Source organism: Camelus bactrianus, chromosome 22 (genome assembly GCF_048773025.1).
Source record: "Camelus bactrianus isolate YW-2024 breed Bactrian camel chromosome 22, ASM4877302v1, whole genome shotgun sequence".
In the NCBI taxonomy this organism is placed as follows: domain Eukaryota; kingdom Metazoa; phylum Chordata; class Mammalia; order Artiodactyla; family Camelidae; genus Camelus; species Camelus bactrianus.
The window spans coordinates 22718303-22740817 of record NC_133560.1 but is presented as its reverse complement, the minus strand read 5'-3'; the positions used below and the strand labels follow the sequence as shown (position 1 = coordinate 22740817).

At 54.9% G+C, this 22515-nt stretch overlaps 2 protein-coding genes across 3 annotated transcripts; one reads left to right on the top strand and one right to left on the bottom strand.

Moving 5' to 3' along the window:
• Window positions 1-5446: 5446 nt before the first annotated feature.
• Window positions 5447-12351, top strand: SYDE1 (synapse defective Rho GTPase homolog 1). 2 transcript variants are annotated; one of them, XM_074350572.1, is made up of 8 exons: window positions 5447-5629; window positions 7211-7552; window positions 7653-8297; window positions 8476-8690; window positions 9325-9451; window positions 9671-9831; window positions 10431-10656; window positions 10955-12351. In XM_074350572.1, the coding sequence occupies exons 1-8, from the start codon at window positions 5530-5532 to the stop codon at window positions 11353-11355; spliced, it is 2217 nt and encodes a 738-aa protein (XP_074206673.1). In that variant the 5' UTR covers window positions 5447-5529; the 3' UTR covers window positions 11356-12351. The 2 variants fall into 2 exon arrangements, with proteins under 2 accessions (XP_074206673.1, XP_074206674.1); XM_074350573.1 differs by having other exon boundaries at window positions 5449-5617.
• A 7-nt stretch (window positions 12352-12358) lies between these two features.
• Window positions 12359-22203, bottom strand: ILVBL (ilvB acetolactate synthase like). The gene is made up of 16 exons (XM_010962128.3): window positions 21847-22203; window positions 21171-21315; window positions 19736-19937; window positions 19492-19619; window positions 19257-19395; window positions 19053-19164; window positions 16456-16555; window positions 16226-16323; window positions 15980-16116; window positions 14885-15019; window positions 13791-13905; window positions 13532-13701; window positions 13384-13454; window positions 13230-13301; window positions 12946-13051; window positions 12359-12818 (listed from the first exon to the last, which is right to left on the bottom strand). The coding sequence occupies exons 2-16, from the start codon at window positions 21303-21305 to the stop codon at window positions 12640-12642; spliced, it is 1899 nt and encodes a 632-aa protein (XP_010960430.2). The 5' UTR covers window positions 21306-21315; window positions 21847-22203; the 3' UTR covers window positions 12359-12639.
• Between the last annotated feature and the right edge of the window lie 312 nt (window positions 22204-22515).

Here is a 22515-nt window from a genome sequence, read left to right as displayed (position 1 = left end):
CAGGGGGTGTGGTCAGAAGGGGATTGGACATAGGGCAGAGAGGACCACGATAAGGGTTAAGCAGGGGTATGGGAGGGCAGGTGCTTCAGAACAAACCTGCTACTCAGTCATACCATGGATTAGGGATGAGCAAAATTTTTCTGTAAAGGGCCAGAGAGTAATTATCAGCTTTATGGGGCATGCAGTGGCTGTTGCAGTGATGACCCAGTTTTGCTATTATAGCGTGGAAACCACTGTAGACCATACACCAAGGAAGGGGCGTGACTGAGCGCCCATGAAACTTTACTTATGGACATTGAAACTTGAATTTCACATCTTTTTACATGTCACAAAATATAGTACCTTTTTTTTTTTTTTACTTTTGCACTGAAAAATGAAGTCATCAAAATGATTCAGAAAGATTCTTAACTAATATCTACCTTCTGAGTGTTCCTCTCCCCTAAATTGTAATGATAAAATATAGCATGTAGATTTTTTGGGTTTGTTTTAAAGAAAATTTAAAAATATTGTAGAAATGGATCTAGCCGTTTGGGTTTTAGTGACTAGTGTTTGTTCACTCCTTTTCTTCCCCCTACACTGTCCCAACCCCAGAAACCCTCCTACATACTTGCCTTTTCGAATACGGCTACCTGACAACAGGTGTTCTCAACTATAGCAACTACCAAAATATCTCAACTACGTCTCACACAGAGGAAATCAGGAGGAAGCCTCCACTTTGTTATCAAGTGTCTAGGCTCCATGATTGCAGAAAAACTCGAATTAATTGGCAACCCAGAAAATCTTATCTAAAATCTGCCATCTAGTGCGGACTTTCTAAAACTACATATCACTGGATACATTAATCCTATGGTTATCACTAAGGCTTTTCACATAAACGCTAGGTATGAAAGTCTTAATTACCAAACAAAATATCAAAAGCAGCATGAAATTTGGTTCATGAAATGTAGTCTCTTGTTTTCAACCATTTTAAACATTTTAAAAGCTTCGTAATTATCATGCTAAGTGAAGTCAGAAAGAGAAAGATAAATATCATACGATATCATTTACGTGGAATCTAAAATATGACATAGATAAACTTATTTATGAAACAGAAACAGACTCATGACATAGAAAACAAATTTAAGGTTACCAAAGGGGAAAGGGGATAAGGAGGGATAAATAAGTTCTAGATTAGCAGATATGAACTACTATACATAAAATAGGTAAATAACAGGGTCCTACTGTATATAGCACAGGGAACTATACTCAGTATCCTGTAATAAACCATAATGAAACAGAATGTGTATGTATATGTATAACTGAATCACTTTTCTGTACACCAGACACTAACACTATGTTGTAAATCAACCATACTTTAATAATTAATTAATTAATTAATTTTAAAAAACCGTTTGTAGCTCAAGAGCCAGATTTGGCCCTTGGGCCCTAGTTTGCAAACCCTCTATAGATGGATGGGAGTGACAAGTGGCAGGGAGACCAAAAGGGATTAAAAAGTGAGACATGAGGCAAGCTGAATCCCAGCATCAGAAAAAGGATAGGCAGATGTGGTGCCACAGGACCTTTGTATATGCTGCCCCTGTCTCTCCACTCTCTTTCAGAGTTAATGCCTCCCTGGCTTTGAGATTTCAGCACAAACCCCACTTCCTCAAGGAAGCCTCTCCTCACCAGCTTCTCATTCCAGCTATATCAGGTGCTCATTATCCCCCCATTCTCATTATATCAGTGATTTTTTTTAATCACTTAAATGTGGAACTTTATTTTCCCCTCTATATTTTTTTCGTACAATTTTAAATGGCTACTTTCCATTTACAGTTATTGCAAAACATTGGCTATTTTCCCTGTATTGTACAGTACACACTTGACACTATCTTATACCCAGTAGGTTGTATCTCCTATTCCCCCATCCCTATGTTGTCCCTCCACCCCCAGTGGTAACCACTGGTTTGCTCTCTACATCTGTGAGTCTGCTTCTTTTTTGTTATATTCACTACTTTGTTGTATTTTTTTAGATTCCACATATAAATGACAAAATACAGTATTTGTCTTTCTCTGACTTATTTTTTGTATATATATATTTCACTGAAGCATAATCAGTTTACAATATTGTGTCAGTTTATAGTGTACAGCATAATGCTTCAAGTCTTTCTCTGTCTGACTTATTTTACTTAGCATAATGCCCCCCAAGTGCATCCATGTTGCTGCAAATGTCAGTATTTTGCTCCTTTTTATGGCTGAGTAGTATTCCATTCTTCAACCAATCATCTGCTGGATAGACATATAGGTTGCTTCCATATATTGGCTATTGTAAATAAAGCTGCAATGAATGCTGGGATGCATGTATCTTTCTGAATTCTTGGGGTTTTTTTCAGATATATACCCAGGAGTGGAATTGCTGGGTCATATGGTAGTTTTACTTTTAGTTTTTTGAGGAACCTCCATACTATTTTCCACAATGGCTGCACCAACTTACATTCATATGAACAGTGTACGAGGGTTCCCTTTCTTCACATCCTTGCCAACAATTGCTAGTTGTGTTCCTTTTAATGATAGCCATTCAGACAGGTGTAAGGTGATTTCTCCATAGTGATTTTGCATAACAGTGATTTTATATCTATTTGTGTAATCATTCAATGAATGTCTATTTCACCCACTTGGTGAGTGGGTTTCTGCTGAAATCCAGGAGAGAAGCCAGTGCCTCATCCTTTAGACAAGGAGCATTGAGCTCACAGTGAAACTATTTAATTCAGCAGGAACAGGAGATCATGAGAAAATAATCATCTAGAGATTCTCCAAAATCTCAGCAAAGATGTTGGAAGAGATTTGAGCCAATCTTATCTAGATCTGAAGGAGCAGAATGACCCTGGCCAGTATTAGGGTACAAAAACATTCCTTTCTCTTCATATGGGATTTTACTGGTTATTCAAAGCAGTTTTGGAGATTCAGACCCTGAGGCTCATAGAGGGAAAGTGACTGTCCTAAGGCCACGTGTGGATTGGGTAGGGTGGAGAATTCCAATCCAGCTTGTTGTGGAAACCCCAAACCCTGACCCCTCCCTCCACCAGGATGCTGGATGGCCTCCCAGGTGAGTGACTTCCCCAAGGTCATGCTGCAGCTTGGAACAGCTCAAGTCCTGCCCCATGTGGGGCTTGGGGTGTGGGGAGCAAAAAATTCCACCAGATCCTCTGGTAGGAGTGGCTAGAAAGCCACTTCTAGCAAGGTATGAGGAAGAACTCAGTAAGGCTTGAGCTTGAGGTCCCAGAAAGGGAGCTCCTACTTGAAAATGTACATTTGCCAGGGATTTGGGTAGTCACTTCTATCTCTGTGGATCTGTGTAATGGGAAGTCCCCCACAGCCACCAAAAATCATCATCATCATAACAAATATTGATGTGACCTGTGAGTGTTCTTTAATCACTTGATGTGATATGGGTGAGGCTAAGGGCTGCTCTCACCCTCAAATTGGCCTCCAGTTCTTCTCAGGGTACCCTAGTCCTGCAGCCCCACACCTGGGCTTGTGAAGAGGTGTTGTCTTGACTCGTGATCTCTCTCCTTACTGTCAGAAGTTGCCTCAAAGGCATCTGGACAGGAATCTGATGGTGTGCAACCCACCTCTCTCTCAACCTGACTCCTTCCAAACACACACAACCAAGAAACAGATGTTAACAGAGCCTAAGAGACCTGTGGAACACCATCAAGCATATCAACATATGCAAATTGGTAATCCCAGAAGAAGAGAAGAGAAAGGGGCAGAAAGAATAGTTGAAGAAATAATGGCCCCCAAATTTCTAAACGTTGGTGAAAGACATGAATCTACACATCCAAGAAGCTCAATGAACTCCAAGTAGGATAAACACAGAGATCTGCACCAAGACATATTATAACCAAACACACACAACCTCCTTGGTCCAGGCCTCCATCACCTGGCACTGATCTCCCACCTGAACATTCAGCAGTGAATAAGAGACAAGCATTACCTGGTGCAGCCCCACTCTGGACAAGGAGACAGATAATATAGAATAAAGCACTGGAACTATAAAGTTCAAGTTTGTGGCAAGTGTTAGAAGCAATGAAGCAGTGATGTAACAATGACTGAATAGTGGTAGGTGGTCAGGGAAAGCCTCCCAAGGAAGTGCCATTGGACCTAAAGGATGAGAAAGAGGCAGCTTCAGAAGAACTAGGGCTCCACAGGAAGAAGAAACTGCATGTGCAAAGGGCCTGGGGAAGGAAGAATTTGATGTGAAGGAGAACCAGAGAGGAGGCCACCATGAGTGATGGGGACAACAAAGGAGATGAGGCTAGAAGTCTTGTTGGGACTGGGTTTCATTTATGGGAATCTGGGTTTTATTTTAGGTGGGGTGAGCAGTCATGGGAAGACTGTTCAGCAGGGCTGTGCCATGATCTGATTTCAGGGCTTTAAGTCCACTTTGGGCACCGTATGGAGAATGGAATATAGAAGTGAGGTGGGTTAACTTTTCCCAGATAGCCAACAATATCTTCCCTCCCACATTCTCTTGCACAAGGTCATCTTGACACATGGCCAACTGAGAGAGGTGGGTCTATGTCCCCTCCCCTTGAATCTGGTGCCAGAAGTAACACAGTGTGACACTCAAAGCTGGGTCAGGAAAGGTAATGCAGCTTCTGCCTTGCTCATTTTTGAAGCCTTGGGTGGCTGTGTAAGAAGCCCAGCTACCCTGACTACTGACCTGCTAGGAGGAAACCCAATTCACACGGAGAGGCCTGTGTAGATGCCCTGGTCCACAGCCCCTACGGAGTTCCCAGCCCACACCCAACAATCAGTTGCAAGACTTGTACGTGAAGATGCTTCCAGATGACTCCGGCCCCTTCTTTGTAGAGTCACCCCTAACCCTCGAAGTCTTTTCAGCTGAGGAGTAGAGACAATCAATGTCCGCTCTGCTCTGCCCAAATGTCTGACCCACAGCGTCAGTGAGCATCGTGAAATGGCTGTTTTACACCACTAAGTTTTGGGATGGTTTGTTAAACAGCAGCAGCATCTGGAACTAGGGAGGTGGGGGTAGAGAACTGGGTGGAGGAAGGAAGCACCAGAGTGGCATCCAGGAAACTAAGCAAGAGGGGGTGTCATCAAAACGAGTGATGCCAGGGTTTGCACCAGGCTGGAGAAGTGGGAGAAAGAGAAGGGACAAGTGCAGGGTGCATTTTGTAGGTAAACCCAAGAGAACTTGCTGTTTGCGATCATCAGCGGAAGGTGGGTAAGAGGAGAGACTAAGGCCGGGGACTAAGCCAAGATACTCAGAGTTGGAGCCCAGGAAGGCAGCACAGAGCCCCCATTCCTTCCCGTCCAGGCCCAGACAACTGACTACATCTCCCAGCATCGCTCGCTCAGGCCGCGGGAAGGGAGAAAAAAAAAAAAGTTTGGGCCAAGCATTCCCGGAATGCGCTTCCTGCTGGCGCGGGGCGGGGGGCGGGCGGGGAGGCCCGGGCGGGGCGGGGAGGGCGGGGGGCGGCGCGGCTGGAGCCCGGGGCGCGCACTCCGCCCGGCCCGGGCCCCAGCATGGCCGAGCCGCTGCTCAGGAAAACCTTCTCCCGCCTTCGAGGCCGGGAGAAACTTCCCAGGAAAAAGTCAGACGCGAAGGAGCGCGGTGAGCCGGGAGGTGGGGAAAAAGGGGCGCCGCACCCCGCCCGGCCTGGGAGGGGATCCCGGGGCCCCAAGGAGAGACCGCTGAGGGGACAGGGAAAGACCCGTGGACCCCCCTGCGGGCCGGGGTTGGGGGCCGGGGCAGGCAGAGGTCCTGGAAGTAGCGGGCTAGGGGGAGAGGGGGCGCGGACCGTTATGTGCGCCCGGCCAGGGATGCCAGCGCTGCGCGCTCCTTGGGAGGCCCGGGAGGGGGCCTCGCCCCTGACAGGAAATGGGGCCGAGACAGAGCGCCTGGAGAGTAGAGGGGAGGAGGAGCCGGGAGGCCGAGAAACTGGGGCTTAGTCAGGCCAGGCAGGGAACACTCCGAGCCCTAGAGACCTGGGATGGGAGATGGGGGGCGTAGTCCTGCAGGGGAGGGAGAGACGCGGTGCATCAATCATGGTGGCCAGCCCCCACCTCCTCTCACCTATTAACCAGTGACTGCCTCTGCACCCACCTGAGGCAGCCCCAGGAAACTGTTCCCGTCATACAGATGGGGAAACTGAGGCATGGAGCAGTTGGATAATTTACACAGTGCCAGTGAAGTGACTTAACAGCTCATAGGACTATACTACTAAGTGAGACCCCTGCGAGAGAGTCCTGGGGAGTGGAAATCTGAGGTGATCAGTGGAGGGATTCGGCAGGCAGGAAAGACCAGACCTTAAAGAAATGGGAGCTGCGTGGAACAGGAAGTCCAGGAAAGGAAGGAGTTAAAGGAGGGAGGGCAGAGGACTCCATGGATCTGACCTCCCCCAAGCCCTTCCCAGATTCCCAAGGTTCCCAGAGCCGAGAGAAGGGACCGGGGTGCCCACGCACAAACACACACAGGAAACAGCCCAGGATGTCAGGGAGAGGAGGATGGGGGGTGCGGGGCGGGGGTAGGCCCCAAGGCATTGACCATGGGAATCTGGCCTGAAGAACAGGGCACAGTCCAGGATGGGGGCACAGTTTGGAAGGTAGGCAGGGAGGTGGGGGGGGTGACGTGTCACAGGTAAGGGAAGACTTGGCACTCACTGTCATGCCTGCTCTTGTCTGCCAAGCAAGCTAGCCATCGTCCACTGTGGGCTACGTGCTTGACCAAGATCTGAGTGCCTAGGAAGTGCTCCCCACGTGGAGCTCCCTGAAGCCTCCCTGGGGGAAGACCTCAAATCCCCCCATTTCACAGGACACTAAGGCTCAGAGATGGAAAGTGACTTGCACAAAGCTACCTAGTGAGAAGGGACAGGGGAAGGGCTCCACACCAGAGTTAATGAGAGGCGTGGGGAATGCAGGGCCCAGGCCCAGAGAAACCCCACTGGACCTCTGAGGCTGGAGGGCTGAGGCAGAGTCCTGTTTGGAACAACAGGGCGGGGGAGGGGGTGAAGGGGGCTCTAAACTGATAACAGATTGCTGGCTGGACTGCAGCCACTCATTCCAAATGAATGTATGGAGTGTCAGTGCTGAGTGCCCCCCAGCCCCAGCCCCAGCCCCAGCCCCAGCCCCAGCCCCTGCAGGAGGATGATCCCTGGGCTCTGGGGGAAGTGGGAGGCTGGCTCTCACTCCCCTTGCTCTCTGCCAGGCCGTCCAGCCCAGTGCCCGGAACCCAGCCCCCCAGAGCCAGAGCCCCAAGCCCCGGAAGGACCCCAGGCTGGAGCAGAGAGGCCCCCCAGCCCTGAGGCATCTCGGAGCCCTGCTCGGGGTGCCTACCTGCAGAGCCTGGAGCCCAGCAGCCGCCGATGGGTGCTTGGAGGGGCCAAGCCACCAGATGAAACTGCTCTGGGACCTGGGGCATCTGGCAGTGGGGAGCCTGCCGGTGAGATCTGGTACAACCCCATCCCTGAGGAGGACCCCAGGCTCCCAGCACCTGAGCTCCCTGGGCCACAGCCAGGCTCAGCGGAGCCAGAGGGCCTGGATTCCCCAGGTGAGCATAAGCCTCACTCTTAGGTGCCCCAAGATGACTACAAGCCTCATCCCCATCCGAAGCCCAGATTTCTGGACCCTGAGACCCGCTCTCCCCACAGGCACAGCCCCTACCAGTCCCCCGACCAAAGCTTCCCGCACCAAGTCCCCCGGCCCAGCCAGGCGCCTCTCAATGAAGATGAAGAAGCTGCCCGAGCTGCGGCGCCGCCTGAGTCTGCGGGGCACCAGGGCAGGCCGAGAGCGCGAGCGGGCCGCCCCCGCGGGCTCGGTCATCAGCCGTTACCACCTGGACAGCAGCGTGGGGACCCCGGGGCGGGCGGCAGTGGCTGAGGGCGCCCCGGGCCCCAGGGCCGGCTACCTCAGTGATGGCGACTCACCTGAGCGTACAGTGGGGCCCCCATCGCCTACCGCCTTCCGCCCCTATGAGGTGGGCCCATCGGCCCGGACGCCCCCGGCTGCACTCTGGGGCCGCCTCAGCCTGCACCTGTATGGGCTGGGGGGGCTGCGGCCGGCACCCGGGGCCACTCCTCGAGACCTCTGCTGCCTGCTGCAGGTGGACGGGGTGGCCCGGGCCCGAACGGGGCCGCTGCGTGGGGGACCAGACTTCCTACAGCTGGACCACACCTTCCACCTGGAACTCGAGGCTGCCCGGCTGCTGCGGGCCCTAGTGCTGGCTTGGGACCCGGGTGTTCGGCGTCACCGGCCCTGTGCCCAGGGCACCGTGCTGCTGCCCACGGTTTTCCGAGGTAGGATGCATGGCTACAGGGGAGGAGGGGTGGGGCACAGGATTCAGCTCAGGGCTTCCTCCTTTCACCAGAGTGGCCAGGGTACTAAGCCCAGGGTGGGGGTGTGGCTTGGAGTAGCAGGCCAGGGCACAGGAGCCTGTGGAGGCGGATCCAGCTCAGGAGGCCCCCTTGCCTTCAGGGTGCCAGGCCCAGCAGCTGGCCGTGCGCCTGGAGCCCCAAGGGCTGCTGTATGCCAAGCTGACCCTGTCAGAGCAACAGGAAGCACCAGGCACTGCTGAGCCCCGTGTCTTCGGGCTGCCCCTACCACTGCTGGTGGAGCGGGAGCAGTCTCCGGGCCAGGTGCCCCTCATCATCCAGAAGTGTGTTGGGCAGATCGAGCGCCGAGGGCTGCGGGTAAGCCCCTCACCCCGCCCTAGATAGCCCCCAGACATCAGAACCACTCACCAGAACACCCACGGTACAGAGGCCAGGCTTTCCCCTATCCCAACCTGGGGAACTCCTAGCTCCACTGCTAGCCTAGACAAGGGTAGGAGGCACCCCCTCAGACCCTAGCACCTAGCCCAGAACCTGTAGGTCATCTGATCATTTAGTAACAGAGGATCCCAGACCTTCCGGAGCTCAGAGTCTGATGGGGAAAAAGACATGACTCCGATAAATCACAAAGGTAAAACTGGCTGAGATAAGAGTGAAGAAGCTGGGAGAGCTTAAAGCAGGACCTGACCTGCTGGTTAGGGTAGTCAGAGAAGGCTTTCCAAAGGAGGTGACAAGTAAGTAGAAAAGGAGTCAGAGTTTCCTGATTCAAAGGAATTGAGTGCCAGGACAAGTGATCCGGAGGGTTTACAGGGCCAGGTTGTCCAGGCAGCCAGCTAAGTTCCCCATGACAAGTGTCAGGAAGCAGGAAGGCAGCCAGTGAAGCTACAGCTCTCAGCCCATTGCCACCCTGGCCCAGACCTCTGGCCCCCACCCTACAGGGCCCTGATCAGTCTGTGGCCCTGACAAGACATGCCCTCTCTGCTCCTACCCCCAGGTAGTGGGGCTGTACCGTCTGTGCGGCTCAGCAGCTGTGAAGAAAGAGCTTCGAGATGCCTTTGAGCGGGACAGTGCAGCTGTCTGCCTCTCTGAGGACCTGTACCCCGATATCAATGTCATCACTGGTCAGCATGCCCCTTCTCTCTCCTGCCTGCTCCCCATTCAACCTTCACCTCAAAGCAATCCCTGTGGTCCCTCTGGGACGTCACCCCTTCTGTCTAGTCTTGTTTTCACCTTCCTCCACCTACCTATCCTCCTCCCCTTTCCTCCCCTCCCAGTCCCAGCTGAACCTCCAGCCTCAGAAACCATGGGTGCTCTGACCAGAGTGGGCCCTGTGTCCACAGGCATCCTCAAGGATTATCTTCGGGAGTTGCCTACCCCGCTCATCACCCAGCCCCTCTATCAGGTGGTGCTGGAGGCCATGGCCCGAGGGCCCCCAAGCAGGGATCCCTCCAGCACTGAGGCCACCCGTGGGCTCCTCAACTGCCTGCCAGATGTGGAGAGGGTGAGTTGGGCCTGGTGGGAGCAGGCGGGACAGGGAGTGGGCTGACATCAGCAGAGTACTTCACCCATGCCTGGGCCAGTGATGGCCATGAATATGTGGCAGCATCACAACCCTAGAAAATAGGCGCTGTTAGTATCCCCACTTTATGGACATGAAAGCCCAGGTCCAGAGCAGTTGAGTGAGTTACCTAAGGTTTCACAGGCAGGGTGTATCAAAAGTACAGACTCTGAACACAAGTCTGTCAACCTACCATGAGCGAGGTTCCTGGCTGTGGGATCCTGGACAAGTCCCAACCTTCTCTGTGCCTCAATATCCTCATCTGTAAAATGGGATTAATACCAGCCCTGCCTAACACACAGAGGAGTGTATTCAAGCCCAAGTTCTGCCATGTCAAAGCTAAATTACCTTTGGCCTCGGTCTCTCCTTCAGCAAAATGGGATCATAATACGAATACCTAATGGTTAAGTCTTATCTGGGTCATCTCTCAGCTATGAGACTTTGAACCTCAGTTTCCCAATTATGAACCTCCTTAGTCTCCCTCAGGTGCTATAGGGAACCGACTTTGCCTCCCTTATGCCCACCCAACCCTCTCCTCTCAGGCTACGCTGACTCTTCTCCTGGACCACCTGCGCCTTGTCTCCTCCTTCCATGCTCACAACCGCATGAACCCGCAGAACTTGGCCGTGTGCTTCGGTCCCGTGCTGTTGCCGGCGCGCCAGGCCCCCGCCAGGCCCCGCATCCGCAGCTCTGGCCCTGGTCTCTCCAATGCAGTGGACTTCAAGCGCCACATCGAAGTGCTGCACTACTTGCTGCAAGCCTGGCCAGGTGAGCCCACCCCTACCCCGCGCCACCAATCCGGGCCAGGCCGCCACGACGGTGCTTTCTCGACCGGCCAATCAGACTTTCGGCTTTCAGGAAAGCCACGACCCCTCGTCACAATAATCCGGTACCTGGTTGCCGCAGCAACCAATTCTAGCTCAACCAGTGAAATCCTGATCCGGTCGAAGGCCTTGCCTTTCTACAGGCCAATCAGAGGCCTGGTTACCTAAACAGCCAACCAGAGGTCTGGTTGCCGCCGCTGGGCGTGACATCATCCAAGCCCTCCCTCCCTCTCTCTCTGCAGATCCCCGCAGGCCCCCAGAGGCTCGGGAGCTGGCCCCGTATCTGCGGCCCAAACGACAGCCGCCGCTGCACTTGCCGCTAGCCAGCCCTGAAGTAGTGGCTCGGCCCCGAGGCCGAGGCGGCCCCGAGAGCCCGCCAAGTAACCGGTACGCCGGTGACTGGAGCGTTTGCGGGCGGGACTTCCTCCCCTGTGGGCGGGACTTCCTGTCCGGGCCAGACTACGACCACGTGACGGGCAGCGACAGTGAAGAGGATGAAGAGGTTGGCGAAACGACGGGCGCCACAGACTTCGAAGACGACTTCGATGCTCCCTTCAACCCGCACCTGAACCTCAAAGACTTTGATGCCCTCATCCTGGACCTGGAGAGAGAGCTCACCAAGCAGATCAACGTATGCCTCTGAGCCGGGCGGGGCCGGACCCCGATTATTAAGGCCGGGCTCCTGGTTGCCAAGGAGGTGCCCTAACGACCTAGGGGAACCAGACCTGTAGCTCAGGCCTAGCTCCTGGTTCCTGGGTAGCTGCCTAGCGACTAGCCAACCCGTTGCTGAGAATCATTCCTCCTTTCCAGTGCTCAAAATTTGGGCACTGTTTGCGAAGGCCAGGGACTGAATTTCAGGGACCAGGTGTTGTGGCCATCTTTCCCGAGTACCAAGGGCTTCTCCCCTGGCTGCCAAAGGCAGTTACCCTACTTGCAGGGCTGGCCTCTCTTGACTCCCCATGGCCAGGGAAACACCAGTTACTGTGAGCGTCACCCAGGGATGGTGAGACACGCCCCCAGTCAGTCCCCTTGCTGCTGCCAACCAAATCAGTATTAGCTTTGAGCAATGCACTCTGCTTCTCCTTCTGTGGGCCCAAAGACTTACCATGAGGTGCTGTTTGAGGCAAGGTGGGGGGAAGCCCCTAATCTGGGCTGTTGCTGGATAGGGGCAGCCTGGGGCTTATAGGCAAACAGCTGGTTTCCCTACCCTCTTTTCCAGGGAAAACCCCATGATTGCCTCAAACCAGCAAATGGAGATAGCAGTGTCTGGCCCTCTCCCTTCCCAACTCTTCTTCCCCATTCCTGAAGAAATTGAGCACTTACAAGACCTCCCTATTGGAGGGACCCCACCTGAAGTGTCAGGCTGGGGGCACTTTGGTACGGAACATATTTATTGCCTCCGTGCGTGTGTGTATGTGTGTGAGGACTAGTGTGCATGGACATGTCTAGAGCGGGCATGTGGGGCTCTTTCAGAGACCACAGAGTGGGGGAAAGAGTTCGTGTGCCCAGGCACCCTGAAATCCCCAATAATGGTGCCTCAGTGGGCCCCAGAGTTCAGTGGGAGAGTAGGGTCCCCTCCTGTCCCCCCCCCCTTTCCCTCACTTACATCTTTGTGGACAATAAATCAATATGCACAGGTTCTGGGATAAGTACTTGGGCTCACGTGGACCAGAGGTGTTTTATTCAGTGTGTGAGAGAGAAGGGGAGAGAGCACGGTTGGGCCCACAGAAAAAGGCCCAAGGGCTCTCCAGTGCTGCCAGGGAGCCTCCCTGAGCTCTGATCCCCTCCAGTCCCTCCCTGTCATCAGGGAGGATTGTAGTCACTGGGCCTCATGGGATAGGCCCAGGGCAGGCAAGGATGAGACTTCAAACCAGCTAGGCACAGTCCAGCGGTGGGAAGGGAGCCAAGGGCACTGACCCACAAGACCCTACACAGCAATGGAGCCATCTCGGAAGTCTGTCCTCCCGATGAGGATGTTGACGACGACCGAGTGGCCATCTTGGTACTGCTGCTGGGCATCACGCAACACCTTGATCACCTGATCCTCACTCTCTCGTGAAAGCAGCAAGCCCTGGGCCCCCAGTCCCATGGCTGCCTTGTGATAATCTAAAAGGGGAGGTCAAGTCAGATGGTGGCAGAACCCCACCCACCAAACAGCCTGCCCAGGAGAGGAACTGACCCTCAGCCAGGCCTGAAACAGCTTCCACCTCCCCATCCTTCCCAGGCCTCTCACCAGTGTAAGCCAAGCCACAGGCCACATTGCTGCCCAGAGAGGGCACTTGCTCCCGAGAAATCTGAGTCCAGCCAGCATCATTCCCTATCAAGGCGATCACTGGGATCTGAAGGGACAGGATGCAGCCAGGCCGCTGCCTTCAGTCCCAAGGCTTGGCCAGCCACAGGACAAAGACAGGGACAGGACCTCTGCCAGGTAAACAGCTCCCTTCCCAGCCCACCTCACCCCTGATGACATCTCCCAGAACCCCAGGCTCTGAGCTTCCCTTGGGTCAGCCCAGTCACCTTGTGTCTGACAAAGGTGTCAAATTCGATGAGGCTGTAGCCAAAGGCTCCATCCCCAAAGAGGCACCAGACCTGAGGAAGTACCAAGGATGGTTGGGGTGGCTCACAGCCTGGAAAGCAGCAAGCCTCCCGCCCCCAGTGCACTCTGACTCACCTCAGCATCCGGCCGACATAGTTTGGCCCCGAGTGCAAATCCTGCACCAACCCCCAGAGTCCCGAAGGCCCCTAGGAGAACCAAGAGCAGATGGGTATGAAGGGGCCGAGGATGGTGCAAGCTGCCCCAGGCATAGGCCCTTCCTTACCAGGATCAAGCCAGCGCAGGGGGCCACGGGGCTGCACCAGGTGGGCGGCAGTGCCCACGAAGTCCCCACCATCGACCACCAGAACTGAATTGTCAGGCAGAGTCTCCTCCACCAGCTGCAGCACCCGCACTGGGTTAAGGTGCTGGGCTACGGGCATCAACGCCTTTTCCCTGTGACGGAGCAGCACAGATCAGCGGAGCCAGCAGCACGGCCTGCCGGGAACCCACAACCCTCCAAGCCCGCTCCAGCCAGCCTGTACCGAAAGGTCTGCTCCTTCTGGTGGTCAGCCTGCCGAAGCTCCTCTGCCCAGTCTGAGGCCCATGTCTGGCCCTGAAGGCCCTGCACCAACTTGACCACGAAGGAGCCCACGTCTCCTGGGGAAGGAAGAGGGCACAGCTGCAGGGAGGTGGCCTCCTCCTGCCCTTCCAGCAGCAGAGGCCCAAAGGCAACAGGCAGCCAACAGCGGCATCTGAGCGGGAGGCAAGGAGGCAGGCCAGGGGAGCTCCTAGGGCAGAACAGGTGAAAACACACCCCGGAGCCCACCAGAATCAGGTTAGGGCAACCGGGGGGACAGGGAGAGCAAAGCCAAGGAAGCGAGGTTTAGGGAGCACAAAGCAGGTTAGAAACTCACACCAGCCTCATTTCCTGCCTTCCCCTCACACCCCAGAAGACGTAGTCCTGTCAATTGTGTCTCTGAAACATGCCACTGAAAACACGTCCAACCTCCAAGCACGTCTCTAAGCGCAGGCAGGCAGAGTGCTTACAGAGTGAACAAATAAACAAGCCAGTGGTGAAGTATTTTTCACCATTTCCATTTCAGGCATGATCACACAGAGGATCAGAAAAGTTGAGTTTCTCATCCCTGTCCATCCCCACTCCAGCCCTCGTCGTTTCTGTCCTGCACCTAAGAGCCCCCTTGCCTCCACCTGGCCCCCTCCAACTTGCTGCCCACCAGTTGCTACAGGGGACCTTGCCAAACATGAATGCACAATGGTGCCACTTCTCTGCTTGGCACAAGTTCCCTTGTCGCCTACCCTGTAGGGTAGAGTCAACATCCTCAGAACACTGGGCAAAGCAGGGCATGGAAAGGTCATGGGAGGGGACTGCACAGGGGAGGAGGGGCCGTGACAGGACAATAGAGAGCCCTCAGGGCAGGCTCTAGAGGCAGCGCACACATGCACATCCCCGGCCTTCCCTCTGGTGCACACCCTACGACTTGTTCACATAGAAGCACCCATCAGTCTGAGAGCCAAATACATGTCTCTGGCCAACTGTGTGCCCCCTGCTGCAGCTCAGGCCAGGTGGAGAGGGACCGGGAAGAGCTCGTATGTGTGGGGGCTGTTAGGGACTCACCCTGCACAGCCTCCTGGGGCTTCCAGAACATGTCCGAGTTGATCAACATCTCCTTCCAGTTACGGTTGACAACGATGATTTTGCTGCTGCGGCTGAAGACACGGCCATAGGACAGGCGGAAGTCACACACCATTCCTGGGGTAGGGGACAGGGGGTGAGGTCTCAGTGGATGAAGGGCCAGCATCCTGGGGAGTGCCCACCACCTTACTTAATGCACCGTGGTAGACTGAATGCAGAAAGGTCTCTGTGTACCAGTGTCACCAGCAATGAGACTTTGCAGCTCCCAACCCCTTGATCCTCGGCGGGTCTCAGGACGTGCTTTGGCCAACAGGATGTCTCAGAAGTGATGGCATGCGTTCCTAAGACCAGGCTTCAAGGAGCCTTGCAGCTTCCTCTCCCTCTCTCTCTCTCTCTCAAATAACCTTGCTTCCTCAGCCCTCCAAGTTTCTCATCACCCACCAAAGTGAACAAGCCCAAGCTAGCCTGCTGGATGATGAGAAATACAGAGGAGGAGGTAGGGAAGAGTGAGAGGATTCACTTACCCAGCAGAGGCCACGCTAGCCCAGCCTACAGCCAGACGACCCCCAAGTGTCCAGAGCCTGGGTCAGCCCAGCCGCCTTCCTGCCTCCTGACTGCAGACTCAGGAATGAGCACCACCAAAATGAGAAAAACGACCCCCTAACTCCCAAAGGAGGTTCTTGATGAACAGTAAGTGCATTTTAAGCCATTGAGTTTTAAGCTAACTGATACAACTATGGCATGTCTGGCAGGATTCAGAGCACTTTATGTAAAAACATATACACTGTAGGTGGACATGCTGTGTCACTGCTGTGTAACATGGACAAATGCGGTCCCTAAAGGGCTGCAGGCACCCACGACCTGTGCATCCTCCTTTGTGCAAAGCTGGGTGACAGCACAGAAGTGTAGCCTGAGAGTTTACCTGGATTTCAGGTCCGGGAGGGGGTGGGGTGAGAGATAAGAGGGTGGACAATTATGAGGGTGGGGTGCCAGCCGGGACCCCCCTAGGAGGGGCAGGATTACACAGGGATATGCCTAGAGGGAGGGAAGGGACGGGGTGGGTAGGATGAGGCCCACCTGCTAGGACAACGACATCTGCCTTCTTCAGGGCGGCGCTGCGGTTCTGCCGGATGTGGAGGGGGTGGTTGCGGCCCAGCAGCCCCCGAGCCATCCCCCCCAGGAAGCAGGGAACGCCCAGGGTCTCCACAGCAGCCCTAGGGGTCAAACCAGAACAGAGGTGAGTGTGGCAAAGGGCCTGCCCCCCATCCCAGGGCAGCAGGGGACCACAGATCTGACAGTAAGGGCAAGGCAGGGGCTTCTCACCGAAGTTTGTCTGCAGGTGTCGGGGGCAGCACAGCCTGGCTCCCGAGCAGCATAAGGGGCCTTTTGGCCCGGCTCAAGATCTCTACACAGTGCTGAACCTGGGGCAAAACGTGGGGTTCAAATAGCTGACCCGGAGTCACCATCAGCCCCAAGATCACAGCCCCAGTAGTGACTCAGGGAGAAGTCATTCTGCAGGTGGGGTCCCTGGCCAGGGAAGAGAGGCAATTCACCTGCTGGGGGGAAGCCTGGGGGATGTCCAGTGGCAGGGGCCCCTCAGGCTGAGGCTCCCAGGCTCCTGCAAAGAGGTTGGCCAGGTGATTCTCTAAGTACCTACAAAGGGGAGAGAAGATGCAGTTACCAAGAGTAATTAGCAGGGTTCCAGAAGCTGAAGGAGAAGGGCCAGGAAAGGGATCCGGAGGGCAGTAGGACAGGAGCAGAGGTGGATGAGCAACGGCCCAGGGACAGCCAGACCCCGGCTGAGTGTCCAGTGGCCTGTTTCCCCTCAGAAGCTTCTGGTGACAACCCCAACCGGGGACAGTCCCTCAGAAACAAGTGACACCGGCATGGAGCACCAGGATCCGGGCCAGGGGCGAGGGGTCAGACAGAGGTGAGCTTGAGCCCTGGCTCTGCTGCTTCCTGTGTGACTTTGCACAAATGACTTAACCTTTCTGAGCTTCCTCCTCCGTAAAATGTAAATGAGAACATCTCCCCCACAGTTCAGTGATCTATCCACTCAGGACACAAAGCACCTTGCAAAATACTCAATTAATGGGAATTGGTAACATCGTCCATCCTCTTGCCTTTCTCCAGCCTCTGACATCTCCTTTCTCACTCGGTCACAGGGTCCTGACTTTCCTTGAGGCCCTGTGCAGGGCCCTGGAGACACACAGATTAAATCTGGCTCACCCATGCCCTCAAGGAAACCCAATGCAGCCAAAAACACGCAAGTGTGGGCGCTGGCTGGAACTAGTCAGAGCCTGAAGCCTCTGTTTCTCTTCTGAGGAGGAGTAAAGACTGCAGAAAATGAGAAGAGGCCAAGGCTGGAGGCATAGGGAACCCTCACATGGAAAGTAATGGCGAGGCATGAGGCAGCAGGGCAGGGAGCAGAGATGGGACGGCCCAAAGAGAGGAGGAGGAGAAGCGGAGGAGGTTGAGGGGTGGAGTCAGGAAGGCCAAGGAGCAAAAAGGCTGTCACAGCCACAGAACAAAACTGCTTCAAAATTCAGCCTACCTGATATGGTCGGTGACCACTTCCTATGTGTTCAGGACTCCTGAATCCCCCCTCTCTATTTCTGGTTCCCTAATCATGTTGGCGGAGGGCTGGGAGACACCTTGCCTTACTCTTGATGTGACTCTGGACACAGCCCTGTTCTTATTTAAGATAATGATCATTAGTTCTTTTCTACTTCACCATCTACATTCTACTATCAAAATGATCTCATTTCATTCTTCGCAGAATCTTAGTCTAGAGAGAAAAGCAGGCAACGTTTATGCATTTTACAGATAAGGAAGCTCAGGTTGAGAAGGGTTTAATCACAATACCTGGAAGTCAGATCATTGTGCTGTACCCCTCACACTCACACAGCATGTCCATTTCAGCTCAATAAAATTGGAAGAGGGGGGAAAAGAAAAGAAGTTGAATCATCACTTCAAGGTTAACACAGCTAGTTAGTGGCAGTCCTGTGATTTGAACCCATCTCTCTGGACTTTCATGTCCCTCACTGGAACACAGCTCTGTGGATAAAGCCTTGAAGCCTCCTCCAGGCTGAATCCTAGTCTGCCATTAACAAGCTGGACAACTTCATGCAAGTCATTCAGCACCTGGATCTCAGTTACCCAATCTATGAAATAGGCATAATACCTCTGAGCCTTATTAACTCAAAGGGTTGCCATAAAAGACACGTGAGTAAACTGGTTATTTCTAGAGCTGGCCCTCAAAGCAATTCTCACATGCCCCAGGGTGCAGGGACCTGTCTGTCCTGTTCACACCTATCCTGGTACCTAGCACTTAGCGGCACTCATTAAATATTTGCAAGTGGAAGGCAGAGGGGTGACAACAGGCAAAGGGGAGGGACAGAGGGGAAGCAGGAGGAGAACTGATTCTCCTTCATGTGCCCTGTTTCAGCCAGGTTCACCTCAGTGGTGACCAAAAACAGATCCCTTTCACATACCTCTGCTCAGGCCATGCCACTACCTGGAACCCTTTTCTATATTACGAAGCCCCCACTTGAAATCTGAAGCTCTTCCAGGAAAACCTTGGAGCTTGTCCCAGGCCATCCCAACTGCTCTGCTGTCTCTGAGATCCTGGCCGCTCACCACTCACAGCTTCTGCCCAGATCCCAGGCTACCATCCCTTCTCAGCCCAGTGACTGCCACATCTCCTCCCTGGCTTCCCAGCTCCCACCAACCCCGAAGTCCACTCTCCAGCAATAGCCGGACAGAATATAATAAAAACCTTAAGCACAGTATCCAATGCCAATGCTTAAGGCCCTGTAATGCTCCTCAATGGATCGCAAATTAAAAACCAAGCCCCAGGTCCACCCAGTGGCCCCCTGCTGGCTGCTCTGAGCTCAGCCCTTGCCCCTCTCCCCTTTGCTCACCTGCTGCTGCCACATGGGCCAGTGTGCTTTCCCTACCCACCAAGTTCATTCCTGCCTCAGGACCTTTGCATATGCTATTCCCTCTATCTGGAATGCTCTTCCTGTGGCTGGCTCTTCTTAATTGATGTGCAGATCAATGAATAAGTCAAAGGAGGAATGGGTGCTGGCAGGAGGTTTCAGGAGAAGCCAGGCGATGGGGAGGGCAGGGGAGGTATGGAGCTACTTACCAGGAGACCCCTCGACCTATGAGGCCCTTGGGTGGCTTGGCTGGCACCATCTCCTTCTGAACCATGAAGTAAGGGTACAGCACGTCAATAGGCAGTTCCACAAACACCGGGCCTGCATGGACACGGAGAACACTGAGCCTGCTGTGCCTCCTGGCTCCCAGGCCCGAGGCCTGACCACTGCCCAGCCCCTGCCCTGCCACCTACCTGGGGTGCCTGACTGAGCAGCAGCCATCGCAGCCCTCAGGGTTGGGATGATATCCCGCACCCTCCGCACAGAAGCACAAAACTTGCAAAGTGGCCGGAACAGGGACATCTGATCGATAGCCTGGAGCGCACCCCGGTTCTGATGGAGACAGGAGTCCAGGGAGTCAACACATAAGAAATTCCAGGCTCCCTGGGGCCCCTGCCGCCACCACCACCCCCCACAAGGATAGGGCACCTGCAGCAGGGTGCTGGCAGCCCCACCCAGAAGCAGCACTGGGGACTGGGCCATCTGGGCATTCTTCACTGCCGTCACTGTGTTGGTGAGGCCGGGACCTGCCGTCACTGCTGCCACGCCCACTGTCCCTAGAACACAAACCCTGTCACAGCTGTGCCCACCCTCCTGGCCACCACAAAAAACTCCTGCCCCTCAGAGACATCCCAGTCTGACCAGCCCCTAGCCCTCTCCACTCCACACTCACCAGTCAGGCGGGCCACGGCATCCGCAGCAAAGACAGCTGTGCCTTCATGGCGGGTGTCCACCACGCGGATGCCCAGCTTCTCACAGGCCACCAGCAGTGGGGAAATGTGCCCGCCAACCAGCGTGAAAACGAACCGCACACTGTGGGCCCTGAGCACGGCTGCCACGTTCTCCCCGCCATGCCGGATGCTTGCTTTGTCCACCTGGGCCCAAAGAGGGGGAGGAGCAACACCGTCAAGTACCACGGCAAGGGGACCAGGGCAGGCGGGGAGAGGGACGGTGCCTCTCCTCCAGGAAGGCAGGCAGGCACAGGGGCGAAGGTCAGGGGAAGCTTGGCGTTGATTAGGCACATATAATACTATACACCATGCCCAGAGCAGGACACATTATCTTACCAGATCTTCTTATCATATCCTTTTACAGCTCCAGAGACCAAGACTCGCCTGAGCAAGATTCAAAGTCCCATAGAAGCAATGCTCTTAAAGCACTGCACCCTGTCACACTGCCTGCCTCAGGGATGGTGGAGCAATCAGGGAGAGACGTGAGGGAAGATGGATCCACAGAACCCAGGGGAGTTTGGCCAGGGGCCATCTGCTGGGACTCCAGACGGCATGCCCTCCAGTATATGGGTCTTGTAACATGACTGCTGACTCCAGTCTACCAGACTCCTTCCCACTCACTGCGCCAGGCCCAGCTACCAAACTGCCAGCTGCCATGTGCCTGGCACGGAAGCAGCCTGCTATTACCGACAGTGCTGGGCCTCCCAGCCCCAGCTTCTGCATAGCCCTGCACACCCGAGGCCTTTGCCTTAAATCTCCACAAGTCCTCAAGGCTAGTGGCAGCCTTACTTCTGGTTAGGAGAGGAAGAGGGGAAGGGGTAAAGGTTGCTCCAGGCTAGGCAAGGAAAGACTAAAGAGGGAGTCTGGGTAAGTAGTTCAGAGATAGGTTTGTGGGGTCAGCTCTTCCCCAAACGGGTCACCGAAAGCAAGCTATCACACGACCTCTCTAAGCCTCTGTTTCCTCTTGTGGAAAGGGAAGACAGAAACAAGAGCATCTATTCAGGGACGTGTTGGGTACATGGGGGAAAATCCCTAAAGCGTTCAGCTCAGCAGACAGCAACTGTCACAAAACTGTCATGGCCACATTCTCTGGTGCCTGCCTTCAGCACTCTGACCTCACCGTGTTAGTGAGCACTGCTCTGTGAAAAGGGCTCGGGGCCCCTTAGGAAGGGGGTGGGCGGGATGTCGAGTGCCCGAGCAGCTGTAACTTCCCTGCTATCTCTTCCTAGAGGCAAAGTCCAGGGCCCTGTAAGCACAATGGCGACAGGACCGTGGATTAGTTCGGCCTCACTTTCCCTGCCTGCAAAAATGGGTTGGCTGGAAAGAGCGCTGGACATCCACTCCTTTGGCTGCCCCCGGCCCTGTATTCCCCCGCACCTTGTGCATCAGCTGATAGAAGAGCCCCAGGTGGTGCGCGGCGCCCAGCAGAGCGGCCACTAGCGTCCCGAAGGCCAGGAGCAGGAAAGAGGGGAAGAAGCCCCCTGCAGGGGAGGCGGACGTGGAAGTCTCCATGAAATTGCACCTAAGGGAGAAAGGGTAGTGCCAAGACCTGGGCGCGACAATTTTATCCAGAGAAGGGCACGCCCTCCTCTCTCAGCCTGGATCCTGGGCCACGCCCCTTACACGTTTAGGCTCCGGGTCAGGCCACGCCTCTCGGGGACCAGGCCAAGCTTCTTGCAACGCCAGGACGCCCCCCTTTACGTCACCACGACCAACTAAACTGGGCTACCAAAGGTCAAGGCGGCGACAATGCCTCAGAATAGTTATTTTCCCGCTTACCTGCTTCTCAATGGATCGGCGGGAAGTTCCGCCTCTCTTTTACATCAAAGATCGGAATCTCAGCGCTCGGAGAGAGCCCACCCCACGCCTACGTCACCAGAAGAACCGAGGCCACGCCCCCAAGTTAGCACGCGCGACCCTCTCCTTCAAGCCAGGAACCGCCCCGTCGCGACCGCCCGAGCCCAAGCCTGACCCCCGACCCCGGGCCGCGAGTCGATGTCAAGTCGCATTAGGATGCTTCTCCGACCCCCGGGGTACTTCAACATTCACCTACAGGAAATGGTGCTGACTCCGGAGGAATTCGGCGCTCTTCGTGTCACGTGACTAGCCGCACGGCCTGAAGGGGCGGGGCCTCGAACCTGTGGCCTTGCCTTTTGCCCATTTGGATCACCGGCGCCCCGCAGTCCGGGCCCGACGCGCGTGCGCCGAGCCGTAGCCAAGCTCCAGGACACCAGCACCTCCTATAAGAGCACTGTCTCTACTGGCCGCCTCTTGCACAGGCCCCGCCTTCCCTCTCTTCTCATTGGCTAGCGCTGCAGACTTCACGCGCTTCTTTACAGGAGGCCACGCCCCTCGGCTCTTCCAGTAGCCGGGACCCTCGCGGATCCGCCTTCCGCGGCTCTTCGTTGGTCCCACGTTGCAGGTCTGCAGATTCCGGGCCGTCCAAGCCCGGCCGCCTTGCACACCAGCCCCTTCACCTCTGCAAAGATAGAGGCCCCGCCCTCTCTCTCGTAGGCCCGCCTCGGCTGTTGCCCCCACCCCCTTAGGCCTTGCGGGCTTCCAGCACCCTTGGAATTTTCCCTCCTCCCAGTGCTGGGGAATGAACGCTCTGAGTGGTCATGGTTTCAGCCTGTGTTCCACCACATTACAGCTCTCTGACACCTGGAAAATGATCTCCCCATCAGTAAAGGGGGAGTAATCTGGTACCAAGCGCCCTGCTTCC

Coding starts and splice junctions, on each gene's coding strand:
- SYDE1 (XM_074350572.1), top strand. CDS start 5,530: ATGGCCGAGCCGCTGCTCAGGAAAACCTTCTCCCGCCTTCGAGGCCGG. Junction 8,691..9,324: donor TCGAGCGCCGAGGGCTGCGG/GTAAGCCCCTCA, acceptor TCCTACCCCCAG/GTAGTGGGGCTGTACCGTCT. Junction 9,832..10,430: donor GCCTGCCAGATGTGGAGAGG/GTGAGTTGGGCC, acceptor CTCTCCTCTCAG/GCTACGCTGACTCTTCTCCT.
- ILVBL (XM_010962128.3), bottom strand. CDS start 21,305: ATGGAGACTTCCACGTCCGCCTCCCCTGCAGGGGGCTTCTTCCCCTCT. Junction 19,165..19,256: donor TGCTCAGTCAGGCACCCCAG/GTAGGTGGCAGG, acceptor GTGTCCATGCAG/GCCCGGTGTTTGTGGAACTG. Junction 15,020..15,979: donor AGATGTCGTTGTCCTAGCAG/GTGGGCCTCATC, acceptor CCCCTACCCCAG/GAATGGTGTGTGACTTCCGC.